This window comes from Mus caroli, unplaced genomic scaffold (genome assembly GCF_978045245.1).
Source record: "Mus caroli unplaced genomic scaffold, Mus_caroli_1 scaffold_14, whole genome shotgun sequence".
NCBI lineage: Eukaryota > Metazoa > Chordata > Mammalia > Rodentia > Muridae > Mus > Mus caroli.
In genome coordinates this window covers 78,738,782-78,762,500 of record NW_028227269.1, presented here as the reverse complement: position 1 = coordinate 78,762,500, position 23,719 = coordinate 78,738,782, and the positions used below count along the sequence as shown (strand labels likewise).

General features: G+C 50.6%; 1 protein-coding gene across 4 annotated transcripts in view; it reads left to right on the top strand.

Moving 5' to 3' along the window:
* Positions 1–2,457: 2,457 nt before the first annotated feature.
* Actn1 (actinin alpha 1) overlaps positions 2,458–23,719 on the top strand; it is a 92,524-nt gene continuing 71,262 nt past the window's right edge. For 3 of the 4 annotated variants that reach the window (XM_085830508.1, XM_085830507.1, XM_085830506.1), the window contains exon 1: positions 2,458–2,855. In XM_085830508.1, the coding sequence (XP_085686634.1) occupies positions 2,751–2,855 (105 nt within the window). In that variant the 5' untranslated portion in view covers positions 2,458–2,750. Of the gene's footprint in view, positions 2,856–4,153; positions 4,174–23,719 lie in introns of those variants that run through there. The other variant, XM_085830511.1, reaches the window with a different exon arrangement.

The following is a 23,719-nucleotide window of genomic DNA, read 5'->3' as shown; positions in this document are numbered from 1 at the left end:
TCCTGCGCCTGTGTGCCTGTGTGCTAACTTCCCTGGTTCCTCTGCCTGGAATAAGCACCCAAGCTCATCTGACTCTCATTCCTTCCCTAAAGCTTACTCAGGTTCTGCCTGGAGTCTTCCTCCCGACAGGGCTCAGGGCTCTTCCAGGTTCTGTAGAACCACATCGGATCTCCCCGTGCTTCTGTCTCATTTGGGCACATCTTTGCTTCCAAGTCTGTCTCTAATGTACTTGTGGGGAAAATTGTGGATTTTTCATCATTATTAAATACACAGGATGTCTAGCTTGTTCCCCGACACGCAGAAGGTATTCAGAAAATATTTATGGAGTGAATGAACAGACAGAGCGCCATTATTGCTCTCTCTGTTAGGTTTAGAGCCATAGTTTAGAAGTGTGTATAAAATAGTCCATAAATCTGCTGTCTCTATCCCAGAAACAGTTGTTTCCTTGGCAGAGAACTTAGAGAAGACACAGTGCTGACAGTAACAATGGCATGAACGTGTGTGGCTGACTTGTGACTGGGGGATCTGTTTACATCTCCACCAGTGTGTCCTCTGTCAACCAGAGATACTTTTTTCCCTTCCCTCAGACCATTGTGGGCTTCACCTACCCCAATTCAGAACTCTTTCTGTCAGTAAACATCTAACAAGTAAACCTGTTAGACTACACTAGCCTCTGGATTAAACAGTCGTCCTACAAAAACATCTGGCCTCCCTTTTCACATTTCAGAATCTTGGATTGAACTAACCACAGATTAAAAGTATCCTGAGGGTTGGGGATTGCTGACCCTGGAGACTTCATTTTCCTGTCAGGATTTCCTCAACAGCGTGAGTAGTCACATGACATTTCTTTTCCTTTTATGTCCCCCCCCCCTTTTCTTTTTGGCTGCATGCACATCTGTGTGATAGTATTAGAAGCCCTGGAACTGGAGTTAGATAGGACTGAGCTGCCATGTGGGTGCTGGGAATTGAACCCGGGCCCTTTCCTCTGAAAGAGCAGCCAGTGCTCTTAAAAGCTGATCCATATCTCCAGTTCCCGAGTCACATGGCTTTTCTATTCGGGAATGATTTAAAGTGTACAGTGGATGTAAGTAGGTTACATATCAATCAATCTTGTGCTGTTCTATACATGTGAGGCATAAGCTCTTGCAGATTCTGGTATCTGCAGTGGTTCTGAAATGAGTATTAAGGGATGCCTGTATAAATTAAACCCTACTGGTACAAGAAGGATGTATCTGTTGTCCACATCAGAATGCAAAACCAACTGCAGGTTTCCTTGTTACTGATTTTCATACTCAGCGTCCCTCAAAAGACCACTAGGAATCCGGGCGGCTTCTTCCCAGAATGCAGCAGTGCTGGACCAACACATTTCCACCCTCCTTTACTGAGCCCAGGGAGTACCGCTAGCACCAAGCAGTTTAGTTTAGTCTTGCGCTGTTTCTTCCTCCTCTAAGGATAATAAGGTTTTGTCAGGCACAAGGTTACACATAAAATGGGCCTGTAGAGTCCATGCTGGTTAAGTCTCTCGTCCAGCTCTGCTCTTTGAGTCTCAGTTTCTCCATCTATTAGGTGTATGCATCTGCTAGGTTTATGATACAGGTAGACCATTTTAGGGCTCTTCCTACTTTCAGCAAAGTGTAGGTAGGGAAGCTGTAAAAGTGGGGAAGGAGGAAACTAGTCTCCAGAAGGTAGCTTCAGCTGTTAGTCCACCAGGGAATACCTGCCAAGGAACCTGGGAAGCCGGACAGCCAAGCTGCCACACAAGAAGTCCGCAGCGGGCCAGTGCACGGAACCCTAGAGAAGTACCCAAGGATCCTTGGCGAGGCGGGAAACTCAGTGGGCTGAGAAATGCCAGCTAGCCACAAATCTGGCTCCAGAAGGACAGGGATCAGCCTGGTCCCGAGGGGCGGGGCGGGAGCAGTGGTGGAATCAGGAAATTCCTTTTTACTGTGGGCCCTCCCAACCCCTTTCCAGGGTGCCGACTTGTCCCAACCTAGGTTCCCCGAGAAAGAGAAAACGAAATATGCCTTGGGTTTCCCCGCGCCCTGCTGGGGTTTGTAGCTTGCGTGGGACCGCAGGAACACCGGTGCGCCGGAGTTCTGGGCCTTCCCGCCGGCAGGGAACGGGACCAATCCTCAGCGACTCCTCGGGCTCCGGAGCACAGTGCCATTTGGTCCCCGAGCTCTGGGAGGCGTCCCCAGGCTCCACTCCGGTTCAGCTTAAGGTGGTGTCACATGAGCTGCGGGGGAGTGGGAACCCAGGGAGTGGGCGGTGGCGTGCGCGCCTGGAGGGGGCGGCCCAGTCCACCTATATGCACAGAGACCCGCCTGACGGATGCCAGGAATTCCCAATGAGAGGCGCTGGGGGGGAAGTTTGGGCAACTCGGCCTGGCCAATGGAGAACCTCGGGAGGGCTCTGCCCCTTCTCCCCGCCCCCGCCCGCCTCTGCTCCCGCAGCGCGAGTGTTCACTGAGCGCAGTGTGCGTGGAGATTAGGTCCGAGCGCGCGCCCCAGGAAGGCAGTCCGCGAGCTCCAGCCGCCGCCGGCAGCAGCAGCCTCCGCGAACAGAGCCGCGGCGGAAGCGGGCGCAGGGGAGCGAGCCCGGCCCCGCCAGCCCAGCCCAGCCCAGCCCAGCCCGGCCCAGCCCAGCCTAGCCCAGCCCTGCCGACTCCCTCCCCACACCCGGGCAGCAGCCGCCGTCGCCTGGAGAGAAGGTGGAGGAAGAAATCCAGCCCCTAGCACGCACGCACCATCATGGACCATTATGATTCCCAGCAGACCAACGACTACATGCAGCCTGAAGAGGACTGGGATCGGGACCTGCTCCTGGATCCGGCCTGGGAGAAGCAGCAGAGGAAGGTTAGCAGCCACCCCCACCCGCTACAGCCCTGAGCCCTGATCCGCTCTGGCCGCTGCACTCCTGGGCTCCGGGTTGGAAACCAATTCCCGGCGCGCAAGAGCGGAGGCGGGGACATCGCGGCCACTGCGAGGTGGGGTATTGAGTTACAGGCACCGGGCGGGAGAGCGGAGCACCCCTGCCCTGGAGCCCGCGAACAGTTCGCCGCGGCTTGAGGAGGTGGCGCCGCCGGAGGGCAAATCGCCTCAGAGCGGGTGGTCCGGGCCACCCCGGTGCAGCCGAAACCGTCTCCCCGTGGGCAAGGCGCGGGGGCGATGCTCCAGAGGCTGGGGCTGAGACTTAGGCTCCATGGCTGCTTACTCGGGATCGATTTTCCCCTTCCTTCTCTTTTTCCTGGCGCCTCCATATGGCGTGCGGTGGCAGCACGCTTCCTGGGCCGCCCCTGGGGCTCTGTACCATAGGGGCAAGCTGCCCCGACTACTGCGCCCCGAGCTGGGTCTGCAGACAGTGGGCAGAGCCGGTGTCGGAGGGTTTGGCGACCTCCTCGGGATCTACCTGGAAGTGGACGTTCCGGAGTGCTGCTGGAGCTGAGAATCCGGGGGTCGTTCGCGGGCTCCTCAGGGCCTTGTGGGGGCGGGGTCAGGACGGTGAACGGTTTTATTGCTTAACTCAGTGAACTGGTGGTGGCTGCAAACCTTGCATCTGCGTTCTGCCCGGTTCTTTTGCTGGCGAAACGCGAGTTTGAGTAGCTTGGCTCTAGTTGGGCTCCTGGTGGAGAGACAGTCTCAGGAGATATTTGGGGTTGTTCTCCGAGGATCCACGACCCTGTATCCTAGTCGCCATCAGTAAGGTTCGGGATATGCTGCCCCGTCTGAGCTGAGAAATTGGCGATGGGTCCGGAGCGTAATGGCTAGAGGCAGGAAGAGGTCAGAAACCTCTCTTGCTTGGGGAGGGGGAGACATTAACCCTGTCACGGCTTCCTGCCTGAGTAGAGAGCGCGTTCCTTAGGCGGCCACGTACCCTGACCCCCCAACACCCAACTCCCGTTCAGTCCCTCCCCCCGCTTCGTGATCTGGGAATGGGGGGGGGTACAGGATGGCGCGTCCCTCTGGATAGTGCGGTTAGGGCTGGGCTTGAGGGAGAATGCTCATGTCCAAAAATGGTAACATTCATTCCCTTTTTTAAACTTAAAAGGGGGGGAGTTTAGTGAGCCGGCTGAAGGTTTTTTTTTTTTCAGCTAAAGGCATCCTGTATTAGCTCACTCAGGAATCCTAAGCCCTGAAACGGTGCCCTTTTGCTCACTTCATCAGACCAGCAGAGGTAATTTAAAACACACCACAATGGGCTTCCTTAAACTGGCGACCTGGGGCCCTGCCCCTGTCTCTTACTGCAACAGCAACTTAAGAGCGTCTCTTGGCTTTGAACTGACTTCTTTGTAATGTATTGGTAGCTTACAGACACCGCCCTCTTCCTGTCAGCCCCCTCCCCCTCTTCTGGAAGGACTGAGGGCTGAGGGTCTTTCCCCCTTCTTCACTCGCGAATTTATTTCCTGGGACTGTTGGTGGAAGAGAAAACTGATTGAGAAGTTTGGAGATTTCCAGGGAGGACGAGAGATCGCCCTCCTTCCCCTGCTTCTTTCTGTCAAAAAAAAAAAAAAAAAGTTTCTTAAAGTGACTTTTTTTTTTTAAGTGTGCATTGATGTTTTGTCAGCATGTATGTCCCTGTGAGGGTGTCAGATCTTCTGGAACGGCAGTTATGAGTTGCCACGTGGGTGCTGAGAATTGAACCTGGGTCCCTGGAAAGGGCAGCTGATGCTCTTAACCGATGAGCTATTTCTCCAGAATGGTGGAATCTTAGGATCTTCTATGGAGAATAGAAGTCCCTTCCAGGAGTCCACCTTTGTGCTGGAAGAGACAGGAGTGATGGAGTTGTTGAAGGGCTAGGTCTGCGTCCAGATACTGAGCCTTGGGCCGATATGCACACTCAGTATTAAAGAATGAATGGCTGGACAAACATATTCAATAGAGTTGGAGAGAAAAATGATAGCCTCCCAGAACACTGACCTGGTAGGAACAGACGCCGGGGGAATTTGGTTATCATCTCCAGGCATATGTAACATATGTAGGCTGGTGTTGGCTAATGTGGGCAGCATGGTACCCATTTTATCTTGGAGATCCCAGCAGCCCTGTGAGCTAGACACATGTGAGGATGAGTAGGCCAGTTAAGAGAGAAGTAGCCTGGGCTGAGGGCGGGTGTACAGCACACTGGAAGCAGCTGGAGGAAGGATGGAGAACTAAGTCTGGCATCCCAAGCCAGTAGGTTTTGGGATAATCAGGGAATCTACATTAGCTTAGGTTAATAGTGGCAGCCTGGCAGAAGTCCCTCTGCTTTTGACTGGAAAACCTGGTTCAAGGTTGTGGCCCTGGCCGTTCATTCTCAGTTGCCTTCTGTGAGCATCACCCAAGTAGTGTTTCCTCACCCAAGTAGTGTTTAGCAGAATGATAGGACATTTCTTAAGGTGTAAAGCCAGCACCACATAGGGTTTGCTGTTCTTCCTACCGACCGGGAGTAGGGTGGGTGTTATATGGGACCATTGCCTATGAGTGAACAGGGCCAGAGGAGACAGAGGAGAATTGAGGTGACATGGTGCAGTGGGAGCCATGAGAGGCAGAGGACAGCCTGATTTTAGCTCCGGTGCAGCATAGCTGTTTGCGAGACTGTGGGCAAGTCACGTACTTCTCTCTCCTCTCTGTGTGTGTGGTTTATGTGTGGGTATGGCCTATGTGGTGGCTAGAGATTGATGCTTGGTGTCTTCCTGAGTCACTCTCTACATTATTTATTGAGATAGAATCATTCTATGCCCTGCCCCGGCTGGCCTGGAACTCTGCAACATAGAACAGGCTGGCTTTGAACTCAGAGACACCATGCGCCTCTGCCTCCAACCTGGCCAACTCTCCACTTTGTTTTTGAAAACTGGGGGTGTGTGTGGGATGTGTAGGGTGTGTGTGGAGGGGGGTGGGGAGGTCTATCTCATGGAACCTGAAGCTCTTGACTCAGCTAGTCTGACTGGCTAACAAACTCCAGGGATTTACCTGTCTCTCTGCCCCGCCTAGTGCCGAGCTTACAGGCCTGTGCCTCTGTACCCAACTTATGTGGGTGCTAGAGATTGAATTTAGATCCTTAATACCTGTGCAGAAAGCCCCTTTGTGACTGGGCCATCTCCCCAGCTCTGAGCTGTTCCTAGCTAGAGTTTCGCAAATGCACTGTGAATACTGACTGTGAGCCAGGCTGAGTTCTAGGTGTTAGAAGTGGGACGTGGAGTGAGACGGAGTAGATCTCTCTGTTGTTTCCTTACCTGTGAACCTAATGCATTTCTGCCCCGCTCCTTCCCCCATTTCTTACCTGCTCCTCTGAAATGGTGTGGTGGGAATGCCTTGGCAGGTAGAAAAGCCTGAGCAGGCAGGAGGCATGACTTAAGGAGCCAAAGGGGGTGGAGTGGCTGTGCTTATTCCTTGTCCAGAGAATGCTTTGGGGCAGAGTTCTTGGGGCTGGTCCACACCTCCAAATGCAAAGTAAGGCTATGGCACAGACCTCTGGACCAGAGCAGATACAGCTTGGATCATCTTCCTGACTTCCAGGATCAGGCCTGAAGTCATCTTTCTTTCCCAAGACAGTTCTTTTCCTGATGACCAAAGGCGTCTCTCTGTGTGTTCCCTCTCTCGAGATCTTGCCACACCCTTGAGTGTACGAGCCTAGGTGCAAGGCAGACTAAAGAGAATATTGACTTGGAGTCACATCCTGGTTCTATCCTCTTTCACTGTGACCTTGGGCCAGGTCCTTTAAGCTTCTGCTCAAACTCCATTCTTGTAAAAGCCAGTTGATACTTGTTTGTTTGTTTGTTTGTTTGTTATGTGCATTGGTGTTTTGCCTGTCTGTGTGAGGGTATCCAATCCCCTGGAACTGGAGATACAGACAATTGTGAGCTGCCATGTGGGTGCTGGGAAGTGAACCTGGGTCCTTTGGGAGAGCAGCCAGAGCTCCTAACCACAGAACCATCTTTCCAGCCCCCTAACTGATGCAGTCTCAACTTGAGATGTAGGATGGTGCTTCTGCTGTTGAATTATATTCTCCTCTTCTCTCTGGTCTTGGAAGTTCTGGGTTACTGTGTATCCCCACAGGTGTCAGCCCCAGGGCCTTTCATAATAAGACACTTAATCAATATTTGCTGAGTATCCACTAGCTGTTGGCAGGTAAATGAAAATGTCTGTGAATAGGACTCCAATAGACTAGGTCTCAGCAAGATAGGCTACCTCACACACAATGATTTCTGGGCAACTGGGCAGTCTCATGGGCGCTTACCTACAATTCCCATGAATGGGCTTACCTGGGAAGGATTAGACATCCCAAACCAGGGTGGTACCTGTTGGAAGTGAAATTAGAAAGAGCAAAGACTTGGCTCTTCCATCCTCAGACTCCTCATTGTCTGTCCTCTTGACTGCCATGTCTGTGACAGTATCTTTGGGGCCCAGAACCCAGGCTGCCCTGTTCTTTCCTAAATTTCTGATGCTGAGCACACAGGGACAGGACCACTGAGGCTGCTGCTTGGAGCCATAGATGCTGTTTGTTCTAGATAAAGACCCAATCCTAGGCCTGCGTTCTGGTTCCAGCCTCTGCAGATGAGTGTGCACTGGGTGTGCTGGGGTTCCAAATGTTGGCTTCCTCATTGACTAGCTGTGCCATCATGGATCTACAAGGTGAATTCTAGGTCAGCTTGGGACCCTGTCTCATAGCCCCCCTCACCAAATCCCCCCCCCAAAATCCCACCAAATCAACAAAAACCTAACCAGAAAGAAAGTACTTAAAACTTGTGTCATCATGTCATAGTGCAAGAAACACACCGAGAGTGAATGTCCTTTTTTTAAAAATTTATTTTATTTATATGAGTACACTATAGCTGTCTTCAGACACACTAGAACAGGGCATCAGATCCCATTACAGATGGTTGTGAGCCACCATGTGGTTGCAGGGAATTGAACTTAGGACCTCTGGAAGAACAGTCAATACTCTCAACCCCTGAGCCATCTCTCCAGCCTGAGAATGTCCTTTAAGAGCTATCTAGGGGGCTGGTGAGATGGCTCAGCAGGTAAGAGCACCCGACTGCTCTTTCTGAAGGTCTTGAGTTCAAATCCCAGCAACCACATGGTGGCTCACAACCATCCATAACAAGATCTGACTCCCTCTTCTGGTGTGTCTGAAGACAGCTACAGTGTACTTACATATAATAAATAAATAAATCTTTTTTTTTTTTTTTAAAGAGCTATCTAGCCCAGGAATTTTCCCTGCCCTCACACCTCCCAGCAACTTCCCCTAAGCTCACCTCACCCTAGAACTCAATGGAGCTCCTTCCTCTTCAAACCCTGCTCCACATGGGTAGGCTAGGAGCAGGTGCCCCTCACTGGTTCAGCAATGGACAAAGCCTGAAGAAGTGGGGCAGGGAAGAGTTGGGCCGTCAGGCCACTGATGCCATCAGGTCTCAGCTCAGGCAGGTGTGAGAAGGCCTGGCTTGTGGCCCGACAACCAGAGTTTCCAAGTTGAGGGACATTAGAGGTGGCTTTTTGGGATGAAGAGATTGACAGGCTCCCAAAGGGTACTCACGAGGAATCTCTCTTCTCTGAGGATGGCTTTGGGAGATGCTCTCTAAAAAGGCCTGGCACTGGGTACCTGGCTGATGGCCACAGACTGGAAATTGGGCTTAAGAGCTTGTCATACAAGATGTACTTTTTATGGGTCTAGAGCTGAGATGGGTTAGCCCCAGCCTGAGATATGACCTGGCCCTGGATGTTCTGCTGTGTGACTCCTGGAAAGAATTCAGTCCTAATGTTGTTGAATTGTCAAGATGACCTAATGCCATTGAATTATTGAGATGACTACTGGAACCAGTTACAGGGTGTTAACTGAAAACCCTGGGTGCTCTGCCTTGTGGGTTATGACAACCACAGTTTAGGTGGAGAAACTGGGGAGGGGGGTGGCTGGGGGCTGGGTCTCATGTAGTCCAGGCTGGCCTTGATTATATTTTGCTTACCTGAGAATGGCCTCCTGCCTGTACATCCTAAGTTGCTGGGAGTACCTACGTGTAACAGCACATACTATGGTGCTGGGAACTGAACTCGGCTTTCATGCATGGTGGGCAAGCATTCTACCAACTGAACATCCAGCCCCTGGTCCTTTACTTTCTGAGAGTGATGTCTAAGCCAGGCTGTCCAAGCAGGTCACTAGTTAGGTTCCTGAGGCTCACATCTCTTTAGGTGCTGTTGGGGTCCTCCCAGCCAGTCAGCCCCGGTGATCCACAGGCTGACATGCAGCCAAGGAGTACCTGCTCTCCTGGTCTTGCCTTTTCTCCTTTCACATCTCTACAGGAGCAGTCCTGTGAGCTGGGCCCATCTACTCAGCAAGACAGTGTCAGGACTATCCTTTTCTTTAATGGGAGACAGAGAGCCATTTGCATCTGTCTACCTGGCCTATGTAGTTAGTGCCAGACCATCCACACAGTGAGACCCTGTTGAATAATAATATGCTGGCAGGTTCTACAGCTGCATCGGACAGTGAGGGGGACAAAGAGTCCCTCAGACCTTCTTTCAAGGCTTTCCCATGACTGAGGGTTATTTCACCGGACTTTGGTGGGTAGAGCACTAGGAGTTCAGCCTGCAGTAGGTATGCTGAGGGCCCATATGCACGCGTGTCCCTGGCACATTTCCCAGGTGGAGAACTGTCTGACCTTTTCAGGATCTCAAGGTCAGAGTGATCTGAGGCTGGTGGTCCCATCCCCCTCTGTTGTTCGCTCTGCGGTGCTGCTTATAAAATAGTCTGCATGCGTAGGAGCACTAAGCCAAGATGGATGTATACAAATAAAACCCCAGGGATGGACATGTTCTGGAATTAGACTGTGGTGGTGGTTGCATGGCCTTGTGAATAGATTCAAAATTACTGGATTGTGCATTGCGGAAAATGGTGACACTGATGTTATGAGAATTATGTCTCGATTGAAAATCCCAAGAAAAGACTAATAATATAAAGAAGAAGCTGACAGCTGCCTGTCATCCCACCTCCCAAATGTGAATACTGTGACAGGAGTTCAGATGCTATCTGCCGGCCTCAGAACTTATCCTTACTTTGGTAACAGCGCTCCTGAGCTCCCACCCCCACCCCACCCCACCCCACCCCACCCTATTTCTTCTTGCTCGCTGTCTGCTCCTGGGCTGGGATTTGGAACCATGAGCTATGGTAGGAGTAGCGTTGAAGAATCATCAGGAAGAGAAGTGAGTTGTCTGATTGGCCTCTTGGGAACTACCTGAGAATTTATGATACATAAACATCAGAACAGGGCCGGGAGGAAAGGTGTTTTTTTCCTATCTCCCCAAGTCCCCACCTTGTGAGAAAATCCTGTGGATGTTCAAATATAAACCCTGTTGGACTGTGGTGACTTCTCTTCTCGCCTTCTGCTGTCACCAGGGTGAGCAGGCAAGGGTGGCTTTCCTCAGGGTCTGAGGCAGGCATGGGCAGGGGAGCCAGCCCCACGTCCTTGGGAAGTTGCCTAGCAATAGTGGGTAGGTGACTTAGCCCTCTGTAGAGGTGGGAGGAGAATAAAAGGCAGTGAGGATGGGAACTGGGTGTAGATGCGGAGGATGCTGTTCCCCTGGAAACTGCCTGCTTGGTCCTTGGCTACCATGGGCCTCTCATAGGGCTATGACTTGCTGTCTACTGAGATGGATCAGAGTCTTCTCCAGGATTGTGTCCCAAAAGTTCCAGGATGGAGGAACCCTTGCATGACAGCCTGTCAGTCAGACATGCTCAGCCTGTAAGTCAGACATGCTTAGTCAGGGGCCTCCATTAGCATTCACAACAGCAGGGGACAGAGATGTAGGGTGGTCACTCTTCCTAGGATGACCTGAATTCAGGAACACAGAGTAATGTGCTCCCAGGCCCACAGAGAAAGGGGTGGACATGAAGGCCCAGGTGTTCATTTTGGTTTGAAATGTTTTCATAAGTGAAAGGTACTTAAAAGGGAAATGTAAACACTGTCCACTTTCTGGGGAGGGAAGAGAAGATTCTCGAAGGTGGACTGGCCAGGAGAGCTGTCTGTTTTGCATCAGTCAACCAACTAGTCTTTATTAACAGTAAGTAAGTAAGTAAGTAAGGAAGGAAGACCAACAGCTCACAGTGATTAAAGTTAACTGACTGAGATGACCTCAGTCTGCACGCCTCGTCAAGGAAGGCACTGGTAGTCTGTTTTGCTAGATGGGAAACTGAGACACAGAGAAGTTGCTTGCTCAGGAGCTGACCGGCTAATAAGCTGAGTTATGCACAAAGCTAGGCAGATTAACTTCAGAATTCTGACTTTTAACCATCAGTACAGACACACCCTCTGCTGCGAAGGGGCTTATGCTTTAACTGAGACTGGAGTCTTAAATGTGAGTGAACAGTACCTCAGGGTGGTATGTAATCAAGGGCTCGTTTTATGATTCATGGTTTTCCACATTTATACTCTTATATTAACCGTGATGTGATTTCTTGCCACTAATGTCGGTGAGCAAACGTGCGAGGGCTGATCTCCATTTTAGGGTAGAGAAAATGAGGCTCAGAAAAGTTAGGGGACTTTAGCCAAGGCCTGGACACAACTTGAATGTTTAGGGGGAGTTTTAGTCAAAGTCGCTGGAGGGACTCTTAGCCTGATAGATCCTGGATGACACACAGACACTTCTGAAGTTATTTTTCTTAGTTGGAGAGGGAGGGGGGAATGTCAGTAGCCACATTGTGCACCCCCAAGGTGCTCTTAGCCCTGACTCCAGCTTTTGGCATTAGGCATCCCCTCCCTGCTGCTTTCTCCTCTCACCTGCCCTGCCCTTTGTTTATGGTCACCTGGGGGAACCAGACTGGCTTTGCTCCAGGCAGCAGGGCTATTTTGATTGCAGGTATCCACACTTTAAGCCTTGAGAGTCATGTTCAGAAAGATGTAGGGAAGTTGGGGCTTTGGATGAATTTTGCCATATCAGGGCTGGGAGTTTCTGGACCAGGCTGTCCTCCTGTTGGAGGACAGTGCCACTGAGCATTGTAGGGTCTCAGAGGGTCTAAACCAGAGGCCCCAGCTGTTGGTTCTGGGTGGAAAGGCAGCCAGTCAGGGACTGTGCCTCTTTGCTTACCTTGCTTCTGCTGCCTGGTGGTTGGGGCCTGTGGGGCTGTCTGGAGTAGGGTTGCAGGCCCAGGATTGTGTTGCCAAGCTACGGCTTATAGGGCCCTGAAGACTTATTTATTTTAGCTGGTTTGAGACAGGTTTTTGCTCTGTAGCCCACGCTGACCTGGAACTCACTGTGTAGCCCACTCTGGCCACCAACACTCAACAGTTCTGCCTTGGTCTCCTGAATGCTAGAATTACAGACATGTTATAGGTATGAGCTACCGTGCCCCTCTTCTGAAGAAAGATACTTTAGTATAGGCTTAGTCACAAAGATAAAGGGAGAGAAAGGCGCTCAGAAGAAGATAAGGTACACCTGAGAGCATGGCTGTGGGTTTCTCAAAGAGGAGTCTCAAAAAGAGACAGACGTCAGATACGGGTATGAGCCCTTCCAGAGAAAGTTGCCCTCTTAAAACGTTCTTTTAAAGTCATCTGCAGAGGTGGAAATGATGGGAGAAAGATGGTGTTGGATTCCATTTTTCAACCCTCTATAGGTGAAATGCCACAGGGGATAGAACCTGAGGGTGAATGACCTCCCTCAGGCAAATCTCTTCAGGTAGCTTGTCTTCCCTTAGGACAGGAGACCCCCTTCCCTTTCAGATGGAGGGGATGTGGGAGTCAGGTCCTCTTTTCTCACGTCCCACACAGAGAGGCCAAACAGCTTGTATTTTGGGGATGGAGAAAAGGTGGAACTTTTAATCCCTCTCCGTCCAATGCTAGCCTAGGAAAGGGGGCCCTGCCCTGCTCTGCCCCTTTGTGTCTCACTGGCTGCCAGCAGCCTCTCTGTTGTTTCTGGCTGAAGCCTTGAGTCTGGGGGGGAGTGGTTCCCTTCAAACACCACAGACATCCTCCAGATAATACATGATGGCACCTTCCAGTCCAGTTCCCGATATTTCCGAAGGGCCTTTCTTTCCAGGAACCCAAAAGTGATTTTCCAGACTCAGCTCTGGGAGCTGGGATGAGGGGCCATGTGAATGTGTTTTCCTGGAGGCGGGAACTGGGCCCAGATCCCTGTTTCCTGCCCTCTGCGTTACTGGACTGGAGGTGTCTGTGCACATCGCCCACCCCCTTTTCCCTGGATCGCCCCCACCCCCACCCCGCCACCACCTTTAATGTATTGTTCTGTGGTTTTGGGCGTGGAATATAGCTAGGACTTTGTGCATACTAGACCAGGGTGACACCCCCACTCTCTTCTTTTTTTAAAAAATGTAAGTTAAGGAACGTGGGGCTGGTGAGATGGCTTAGCAATGAAAGACTCATCAAGCCTGAAGTCTGAGTTCAGTGCCTGGAACCCATGTGATGGGAGAGAAGAACCAGTTGCTGGAAGTTGTTCCTTGACCTCCACATATTTGCGCAGGTCCATATAATAAGTTAAGGTATAACAGAATAACAATTTTTTTTTTTAAAAAAAGTTAAATGACAGTAATCTTATAGCCTGATTAATTAAATATATATGTAACTTTATCTTACTTGTGTTTGTGTGTCGATACATACTTATTTATTGTTTTTGTTTTTTGTTTTGTTTTGTTTTGCGACAGGGTTGTTTTTTAGCCCTGGTTGTCCTGGGACTCACTCTGTAGACTGGCTGGAACTCAGAAATCCACCTACCTCTGCCTCCTAAGTGCTGAGGTTAAAGGTGTGCACCAGCACTCCTGGCTTTATACATTTATTTTGAAAATTCAGAACTACACCTTTGATGTGTGTACTTGGGCCTGTCTACTACTGCCCTGCTGAGTCTGCCAGGTACTGAGTGGTAGGGCCACTTTGGCACCTGGGGGTACCTGACTGGGGAACCTTCCCCTGGGCCTTTCTCCATAGAAGACTTCCCCTGGTTGGAGAGCAGGTCTAACTTGGGCTCTACCACCCTGGGCTTATGACTGTGACTGTTAATGTGTCCCAATCCCACAAAAGCACGAGAGGTCGTTTATAGTGCTGTGGGTTGGACGGGGCACATTCTTGGTGTTTCCCAGACGGGCTTGCATTTAGGGCTCACAGCACTTGAGATGGGATGGCTGGCAGGAAGTGAAGGGCATCTGGGAGTTCTTGGAAAGATCCGAAAGGTTCAGGTGAGCACAGCAGGGGTTTCTAGAGTGTCTGCTTTTGAAGCTAGTTCTTGAAGAGCGAGCTGACTGTAGAGTTCTATTTTAAGGCCGTGGCACATTCGACTTGAGCTTCAGAACCCAGCTTCTTCAGGACTTCCAGCTTTTCTGGAATCCCATTGGCTTCCCTGGTGGCGTGGACCTGTATCCTGAGTTTCACGTTTTTGTTAATAAGCATATGGTCGTATTAACCCTGTCCGGGCAGCTGGCATGAATCTGTGACCATTTTGAAACTGGAGATAATGGAGAGATGGCTCAGTGGTGTAAGAGCTTTGGCTGTTCTTCCTGAAGACGGGAGTTCAATCCCCAGTACCCACACAGCAGCTCACAACTGTCTGTAACTCCAGTTCCAGGGGATCTGACACCTTCACACAGACATATATATGGAGGCAAAATACCAATGCACATAAAATTAAATAAATAAAAACTGGAGATAAGCTCATAGCTCCCATCGAAACCCTGCATCCCATGTCCTGTTGAGGCTTGGAGGAGACTTTGCCTGAGCTTCATTGTTCCTTGCAGGTGACAGTAAAGCCAGAGCTCAGCTTCCTGCCTCTGTGGTGGGCTCTCTGAGGGAGGATGTAAGTAAGTCAGTCTCAACACTGTCTTTTTTCTTAGACTTGTTTCTTGGCATCCTGACTCCCATGTGCTGTGGTTACCTGCTCCCATGTCCTTCCTGCCTGCCATCCTGGGGCTTTGAGGTTAGGGTCTTGAGGACTTATACTCTCTCACTATCTTGTTACTGTCTTCTCGGAGTAGCAACATTTCTCTCTCTCTCTCTCTCTCTCTCTCTCTCTCTCTCTCATCTATCTCTCTCATCTATTTATCTGTATGTATGTATGTATCTTGATTTGCTTGAGATAGAATCTCACCTATCTCAGGTTCATTATGTAGCCAAGAATGACCTTGAACTTCTGATCCGTTTTCTCCCATTTCTACGTATTGGAGTTACAGGTGAGTTCCACCAAGCTTGGTTTTCAGTGGTGATGAGGATTGAAACTAGGGTTTCAGAAGCCAGTACTCTGTGAGACAAACATGCCTGTTGGGGGCTCAGATGAACATAAGAGTTTTAGAAAATGGCAGAGGCAGGAGTTGTGTTAAACCCCTGTTGTTTGGTCCCAGTCCCAGTCTCCCAGGACAGCTGGACAGCTAGTGGGATGACAGCATGTGACTCTCTATCCCTGCCCTGTTTCTTTGCTCCCCCCTCCTCTTGTCCTGGCTCTCAGCCACTTAGCTGTTGCCTAGCCCAGTTGGCACCTGGGCTTCCAGGATGGGCTGGTGAGAAACTTGGAAGAGACAGATGTGTTGGCAGACTTGCTAATACTGTCTCAGAGCGTCACTGTGAAACTCTTGGCTCTGAGGACATTTGGAGGATCAGTCACCCGAGGTAGCTTGGGCAGTAGATGGTGTATGCTTGTGGGGTTTCCTGGAGTTCCGTAGCAAGTGTGAGTCTCCAAAGGCCTCCCTGATAGACATTGTCTAGCTCCCTGATGACAAGGCACACAAAAACTTGTGTGTCGTAGCAGTTTCCCAACTCACTGTGTGCCTCTGACCAAGGTGTCTGGGTAGCAGGAAAGTCCAGCAGGAAGGCCTTGTGTGTCAGGGTCTGAGTGACCAGTGTTATTCCAGCCATGAGGTTGTGTCCTGGCTTCAGGACAGAGGTCTGGTTGGCTCCCCAGATTCAGGTGTAGCTTGGAACCCTCCTCATTGGACTGTGTCAGAGCGTTGGATGAGCTTAGACTCTGCCGTGCCTCCTGTCACTGTTCCCTTTGTGTTCAGTCTCAAGGGTGCAGTTGATCACCTCCCAGCTTCCTTGAAGACAGTCCAGCTGTGCTTTTCCTCTTAGCCATGTGCACACTCCAGATTTCTTTCCTGAGGGGACTATACATGCTCGTCCCTCCACCAACACCCTACCACTTTCTCCCTGGAGGTTGGATATTTGGCTGTGATCCCTGCTTCAGAAAATCTTAGCAAGTTTCTGGTCCTCTTGTGTTTGCTTGGGGGCCCCAAAAGATGTCAAACTAAGGTCTCAGTTTTCCTTCTCCTTCCTTGGGCTGGGCTAATGTTGATTGTTCTCCCTAAGGGGTGGTCTGCTGTCTTGTCTGTAGCCTGCTGTCTTTAGCCACCTTAGCTTTGGGGTTTGGTCTTAGTTAGGGTTTCTATTGCTGTGAAGGGACACTATGACCACTGTAACTCTTATAAAGAACAACATTTAATTTGCACTGGCTTACAGTTTCAGAGGTTTAGTCATTATTGTCATGACAGGAAACATGGCAGCCGGCAGGCAGGCAGCCGTGGTGCTGGAAAAGGAGTTAGCAGTTTTTAAAGTCTTGATCCACAGGCAGCAGGTAAAGACCTGTGCCACACATGGGCATGGCTTGAGCATAGGAGACCTCAAAGCCCACCCCCACAGTGACACACTTCTTCCAGCAAGGCCACACTTATTCCCAACATCTCCTGATAGTGCCACTTCCTGTAGGCCAAGCATTCAAACACAGAGTCTGTGGGGAGAGTCCTATTCAAACCACTATAGGTGTGGAACTGGATGGAACCATGGGACCTCCAGCTGGCTAGGACATGGTGTCCAGTAAAGCCTTGGTTCTCTTGCTACCTTCCTGTCGGGACTTTGGAGAGTGGCATTTGGGACACTGTCCCTTTTGAACTCTTAGCTCCAAGAGCCACTTGGCAGAGTCCTGTCCTGTTCTCTTAGCACAGGAACACTGGTGCTATGAAGTGCCAGAGCCTCAGGAGACCCAGGGGGTTTTGTTGGTGCTGGGCCAGTCAGTCATAGCTGAGTGTTGCTTATAACCCATGATGGTTATAATCACGGAATGGTGGTCAGTGCTCCATGCTGGTAGTTAAGATTAAGGTAGTGCTCAGGGTCTTAACTGGATTACCACGTGGGAATCATCTCTAAGGCCTGGACCTTGTCAGCGTTCTGTTCCCCCCACCCCCTTTTGTCTGTTTGTTTTGAGACAGGGTCTCAACTGTGTAGCTCTGGCTGCCTGGAACTCTGTATGTGAGCAGGCAGATCTCAAATGCATAGAAACCCGCCTCACTCTGCCTGTCAAGTGCTGGGACTAAAGGTGTGTACCACTCACTGTTCTTGACTGTTTGGTGGTGGGCTTTTCCTTTTAAGGTTTGCTTTTATTTTTATCCGTGTGTCTCTGTGAGTATGTGTGCACTTGTGTTTGGGTTCCTGCGGAGTCTAGAATGGAGCATCAGATCCTCTGGAGATGATGTTATTGATGGTTGTGAGCCACCGAACACTGGGGCTGAGACTTGCACTCAAGTCCTCCATAGAGCAGTAAACGCTCTTAACCACTGAGCCATCTCCTTAACCATGTTGGTCCCTTCTGAAGGGATGCTCAGAGGATTCAAGCTCTTCTTCAGGTGATCTTAAGATGGGCCCTTGGTCTTCCCAGCCTGTGCCTGAAGCTAAGCATTCTGCAGTCTTACTTGTGGGAACTTTTTCTATACTCTCAGGTTCCAGGAGTTTCTCCTCACCTGTCCTTCGCTTACACAGAAGTCAGTGCTCTATAACGAGGCTCAAAGACTCAGCCTTCTTTGTCTTGACTCAGGAAATGCTTGGCTAGGGTGTGGCCTTGAGTGGGAAACCAGTTCCCTAGGACATCAGAGTGAGACCTTGTTTGGAGTTATCAATGGTACCTTAGCTTCTGTCCCCGAGCCTGGCTGCTCCAGGCATGATGTAGGATGTTCAAAGAAGAGTAGGGACTGTCTCTGCCTGTTGCAAGGTAGGCTGACACAATCAGCCCCTGTGTTGCCACCACTGCCAGGGAGGCTGCTTGCCCTGTGAACTCTGTGGGCTCAGTGGGCCCAAGAACCAGGTAAGACTTTTTGCATGGAATCTAAGAAGAATCAGTGTCACCAGTGGCCTTGCCCCTCACTCATTCATGTTCAGAGCCTGCTCTCACCCTTCTTTCTCCAGCAGCAGTTTGAAGAAAGCAAAATCCTAGGATGCCAAGTCAGAAGGGACCTGGAAGGTTATGTGGATGAAGAATTGAGAGTTCATAGCGGCAGTCTGACTTGGCCAGGGGCGCTCTGCCACAATCTCAGTCCGTGTGAGGCTGGCTTTGTAAAGGAGTCAGAGTACATGGGAAGGAACTGTCTTCTCCCATCCCTGCAAGTGGGCTCAAGAACCTGAGAGTGGACGTGCCCAGTGCCGACACACTGTACTCAGAGGCAGATAAAGCTTTTGGGCTTCTGGCCAGTGGCCGTGGTGGTGATGGCAGTGGTAGTGACAGTCCCTGGTGCTTACAGCTCATACTCAACTCCCACACGCCCAGTCCTGTACTGAGTCCGGTTCCTGCACTAGCAGTCAATCATTGTAACCACCTTCTAGAGAAGTGGCACTGTGATATTTAATTCCTCTTAGCAAAAGCATTCTAGGCTTTCTTTGATTAAGTCAGTTGCCTCAGCTCACACAACTCTTTGTGGGAGGCTGAACATGGGAGCTACCTGCTGTCCCGGCTGTCTTCCCTCTGCTGGGGATGGGCACCTGCCACCAGCCCTGCCTGGGACAGGGACGCCTCTTAGAGATGGAGTTGAGTTTCTACTTCCCCAGGTCCCTGTAGATTCTCTTTTGAGTAAATGGCACAGCACATTCCTAAGGAGCAAGGAGGTGGCTCTGCCTGATGTCCCAATGTACCAAGTGGTTGACATAGGGGTAGCCTGGGGTCATATGAAGGCTCATTATCCCTCCACATTTCCTTCTTTGGCTTTCAGCACCAAGGATGGTCTTGGAAGTGAGGTTTTGTTGGGTCAGCTTCCATCAAGGCAGCACTTCTAGCTCCCAGGAACCTCCTAGTGGCCCTGTTGCTGTGGGTGGCCCTGAGTGAAGCCCCTCCCTGGTGTGTCGGTTGGGCAGATCCTGGTCTGTAGGTATCCCAGGCCTCCACTCTCTGGAGCTGCTGTGGTCATGGTGACCCTCTGTTGCAGAGTCTATTATGACTCCTGCCAATATACTGTCTTGTTTTTATCCCCATAACAAAGTAGGGGGCACTTGGTCTCTGGACAGGTGCCAAAATCAACTCTTTGAGAGCTCACTGAGGCTGTCAGAGCAGCCAGCCAGCCACACTAGGTCTCTAAGACTAACACCCCCAGCACCTCACACCCAGAGTGAACAGAAAATGGTAGGTGGTGCAGAAACCGGAACACACTGTCTAACCTGGCCCACAGCATCCTGGGCCAGTGAGGGTCTCCCTAGGCTGTGTGTGAATGAAGCAGTCACCAGGGTTCTGGGAACATCTCCATTTGTTACGTATAGCTGGGCTTAGGGCTGGGCCATTCATTGCAGAAAATCCCAGGCAGATGAACATAGTGATGTAAAGATAGCCAGAAGCCAGACAGACTGATCCTCTAATGGCCTTATCTTAGTGATTCCTTCTTTTCAAGTAAAGTTTTAGTTACTCACCGTCACCCAGACTGGTTAAAAGGGGCTATGGGAATCTGATGGGTTGCATGTGTCAGGGTGACTGAGGACCTGATGGTCCTAATAAGATTATGAAGTTGAAAACTTGCTGCTGCTGACAACAAGGATGAAGATGATCTTGTTGCCTCTGCCACCTCCTTTCTTCCCAGTTTTTCCTTCTCTTTTGCTTCCTCTTTCGAAGCCCATGCTGGCCTCCGGTGCACTGTGTGGCAGAGGATGACTTTGAATTTCTGATTCTCCAGTCTCTACCAAGTGCTAGGGTCACAGGCGTGGAACATCACACCTGGTTTAAGCAGTGCTGGGGATGAAACCTGAGGCTTTGTGCACGCCAGGCGAGCATGCTATCAGCTGAGCTAGTGTCAGCCCGTGCTGGGTTCCTCCTCCACCTCTGCGTTGCTGCTGTGTTCCACTTGCCTACCACAGTCAGTACCGTGCTCCCACCTGGGAGCAATAGGCTACAGTATCTTATCTAGGTGCACAGGAGGCCAGACCGCTTAGCTTTGTGTGAGTGTAAGCGCAGTCCTGTTTCCACAGTGACAAAAACCTCCCAACGGTGTTGGTTCAGGAAGTATCCCCATTGCTGTGTGATGCAGAGCAATAATGGTAACTTTCATAGTAATGTTGGGTGGTGTGGGTGCAAACCCATCTCATAGCGTGTGGCTGGAGCTGTGCTCTCTTCTTTTTACAGAAAAGTTACCCCAGCAGGTACGTCCCACATAGGAACCTATCCGAGGTCTTGTAACCAACCATTTCACAGCTGGGGAAACTGAGGTTCAGAGACGTATAGTGACTGGCCTGTAGCTGGTAAATGACAGAGCTAGGGTTTGACACTTAAGGACCATGACTCTTTCTCTCTTGCTTTTGTTTGTTTGTTTGTTTGTTTGAGAGAGGGTCCCATCCTCAAGCTCGCTCTGGCCTGTAGCTTACTGTGTACACTAGACTTCAGTCTTAGAACATTGTGTCTTGGCAGCAAGGATTACACGTGTAAGCCATGCCATCTGGCCTAAGAGGCCTCTGTGTGATCTTTGTTTCTCTCCTCAAAGCTGGCATTGCACCCGGGATCTAGTGAGCTCTCAGAAAAGCCGTAAGGACAGAACGGAGGGTTTGGAGCCCCGGCCCTTGAGGAAAAGTGACTTCTTGGAAATGCAACATGGTACCCACTGGGAATGGGAGGCTCCTCAAGGTTCCTCCCCTGGCTCCCTGCAGTCACTGTTGGGGGTGGGGCATGAATTCAAGTTTAGGTGGAGTAGATGGAAGTTCTGCAGGTGCCTTCTCTGCTCCTGAGTTGGAAAGAGAAGCCTCTCTTTTCCTTTTTCATTACTCTTGGGACATCAGCATGGCCCACTGTCACAAATGCCACCAGCTAGATCATTCCTGCATGAAGTGAAGATAGCAAATAACTTAGAAATTAAAGAAGGTAACAACATCTCCTTGGAGGCCGATTCTGACTCCTGCCCTTACCCATGATGCCTGTGCGTTGCATGCATGATATAGAACTTACAGGAAATTTACATGTAGGCACAGAAGAATTAGTGCCAGAACATGCCTGAAATTATTTCACTGTCCTGCTTGTAGTGTGCTGAGATCTGCATGCTCTTGTGACCTGCTGGGCGTGGCTGGAGTAGAAAGGCTAAAGAGAGGAGCTGCCATCTTAGTACAAATGAGCATCCACCCTTTCCTTGTGCAGGCAGTTATCAAAGGGTTTGAACTAACAGCATACATCACTGACTGGTGCCACGACAGTGTATGAAGTGGGCGGGTAGCAGGTACATGCAGTTCTTACACTCCTATGTTAGCGATGAGAGCACTCGAGCCAGCTGTACCCAGTTCCTCTGCTGAACCACATTTGCTGTGGATTATTTACTTCTTTATTTTAACTTAACATTGTTTCTTTTGTTTGTGACTTGGTACATGTGACATGGTACAAGGTCAGAGGGCAACTTGCAGGAGTTGGTTCTCACTTTCCACTGTGGGTCCTGGGGATTGAACTCAGGTCTTTGAGATTGGTAGAAAACATCTTTATCTGCTGAGCCATATCCTCAGCCCATCTTTTACCCCTCCACCTCTCTGTGCAGTCCTGGAATTCTCAAAAGAGCTGCCTGCCTCTCCTGAGTGCTGGGATTAAAGGCGTGAGCTATCACTGCCCGACACTCGTATTTAACAGATGAGCTGTGTGTCAGTTCATGACCAGAACACAGTCTGAGATCTGAGTCTTTAGGTGATTGTGTCATTGTTGAACAAGATGCACATCTGTAACCTGTGCTGATTACAGTATTACGGAGCAGTAAGAATTTTCTGCTCTGTTAGAGGCGCCCCACTGTTCCATCCGGTGATTATGAGGCACCTACATTCCCTTAAGCCCTGTTCCATCCAGATAACAGCCAGATGTGTGATCTCTGCCAGTGAGTCGACAAATGGGTGAGAGTCACATGCTGGCATATCCTAAGGAGTCAGAGGTCAGCCCCTGCTCTGCCTGCAGGAGACGGGTAGAGTGACACTGAGCTAAAATCCACAGGTAAGGAAATAGTGAGACTTGGAGTCCAAATCCAACCTGGAGGACTTGTGGTGTAGTTCAGTGGGGGAGCATTTGCTGAATATGCTTGAGGTCCTAGGTTGTGTGTGTGTGTCTGTCTGTCTGTGCGCGTACAAAAAAACAGAGCACAGTGGGCATGGTGCTGCACACCTATGACTCCAGGAGTAGGGGGCTGAGACAGGAGGACCACTACATGTTCCATTCCAGCCTTGACAATACAGAGTTCTGGAATAGCCTGGGCTACAGAGTAAGACCCTGTCTGCCCCAAGAAAAAAGAAGAGAGGAGGCGAAGGAAGAGGGAGAGAGAGCGAGTCAGGCAAAGGTGTCGGAGAAGTTGAGCAGAACGTAACCAAGTGCAGGAAAGAGGGCCCATCAAGCTCTGGGGACAGAGGGGCTGCCCCAGTGAGTGTGAAGGAGTGGGCTGGAACACAAGAGTTGGGTAGCCCCAAGTGAGCCCTGACTAAGTCAGTAGAGGGATAATCTCTGGCCATCTTCAGGGAAGTAGTGGTTAGTAGGTTTGTTCTGGGATCTTTGAAGCACTCAGCCATCCAACTTGCGTGCTACATGTTGAGAGGGCCCCAGGTTGCTCTAACCTCATGCACAGAAGCTCACATATGGAGCAGGGCAGAGACCCTCATCATGGGGATATTTGATGGAAGCTGGACTGGTTTGAGGTCGCAGGCTTTCATTTAGATGAGAGGGGCTGTGTGGGGGTGGGCCAAAGCAGAAATAGGTCTCTGTGGGAGCTGTGCAGGGCCGCAGCCTAGCTCTGAGTCGGGTATCTAATAGAGCTCTCTAGCCAGGGACTAAATGGATGGAGTGGAATTGATGTGGTCTTGGATGGACTCTGTACTGCAGCTGGGTGGGGCATGTGCAGGGAGAGGCCCTTTACTCTATGTTCTAAGGATTTAGGCTGGAGACGGTGACTGTGGGCATAGGCACTCCAAAGAAGGCTGTGGAGGAGGCACTGGCCTGTTGCCATGGGAACTCTCTCTGCTGTGGGTTTCCACTTGCAAGGATGCCCTAGAAGGGAGTGAGCTCATCCTACCTGCAAGGTGATGAGTCAGCCCCGCCTGTGCTGCCAGATGGGAGCTTGAACTGCAGACCCCTGCCCCTGCCTGCTCTACAGGCCACCCAAATACCCCGCCCGGGATGTCTACTTTTGTCACTGGGCAGTGAAAGTAGCTGCCAGCCATTCATTCTAGCAATACCAAAAATTCTGAGTCCGGGAAGTCTCCAGTCACCTCAGCCAAACCTTAGGCCTCAGGGGACAAACCAGTGCACAGGGGACATCTGCTAACACCTTATAACGTGAACTGGGCACCAGCTGGGCCCAGGGTTCACAGCCAGGGGCTGGGCAACTGCAGAAAGTGAGGGCAGGGGTACAGGGCTCAATCTTTTAATAAATGGAGGCTATGGGAGGACACGGCACTGAGTAATTTTTAGGGGTGAATAAAGAGAGCGTCCAGGGGGTTAGGTGGTGCTGATCTACCTGATGAAAGGAAGCTAACGTTTTCTGACAGTTTTAGGTACCCAGAGGTCCAAGGGTCATG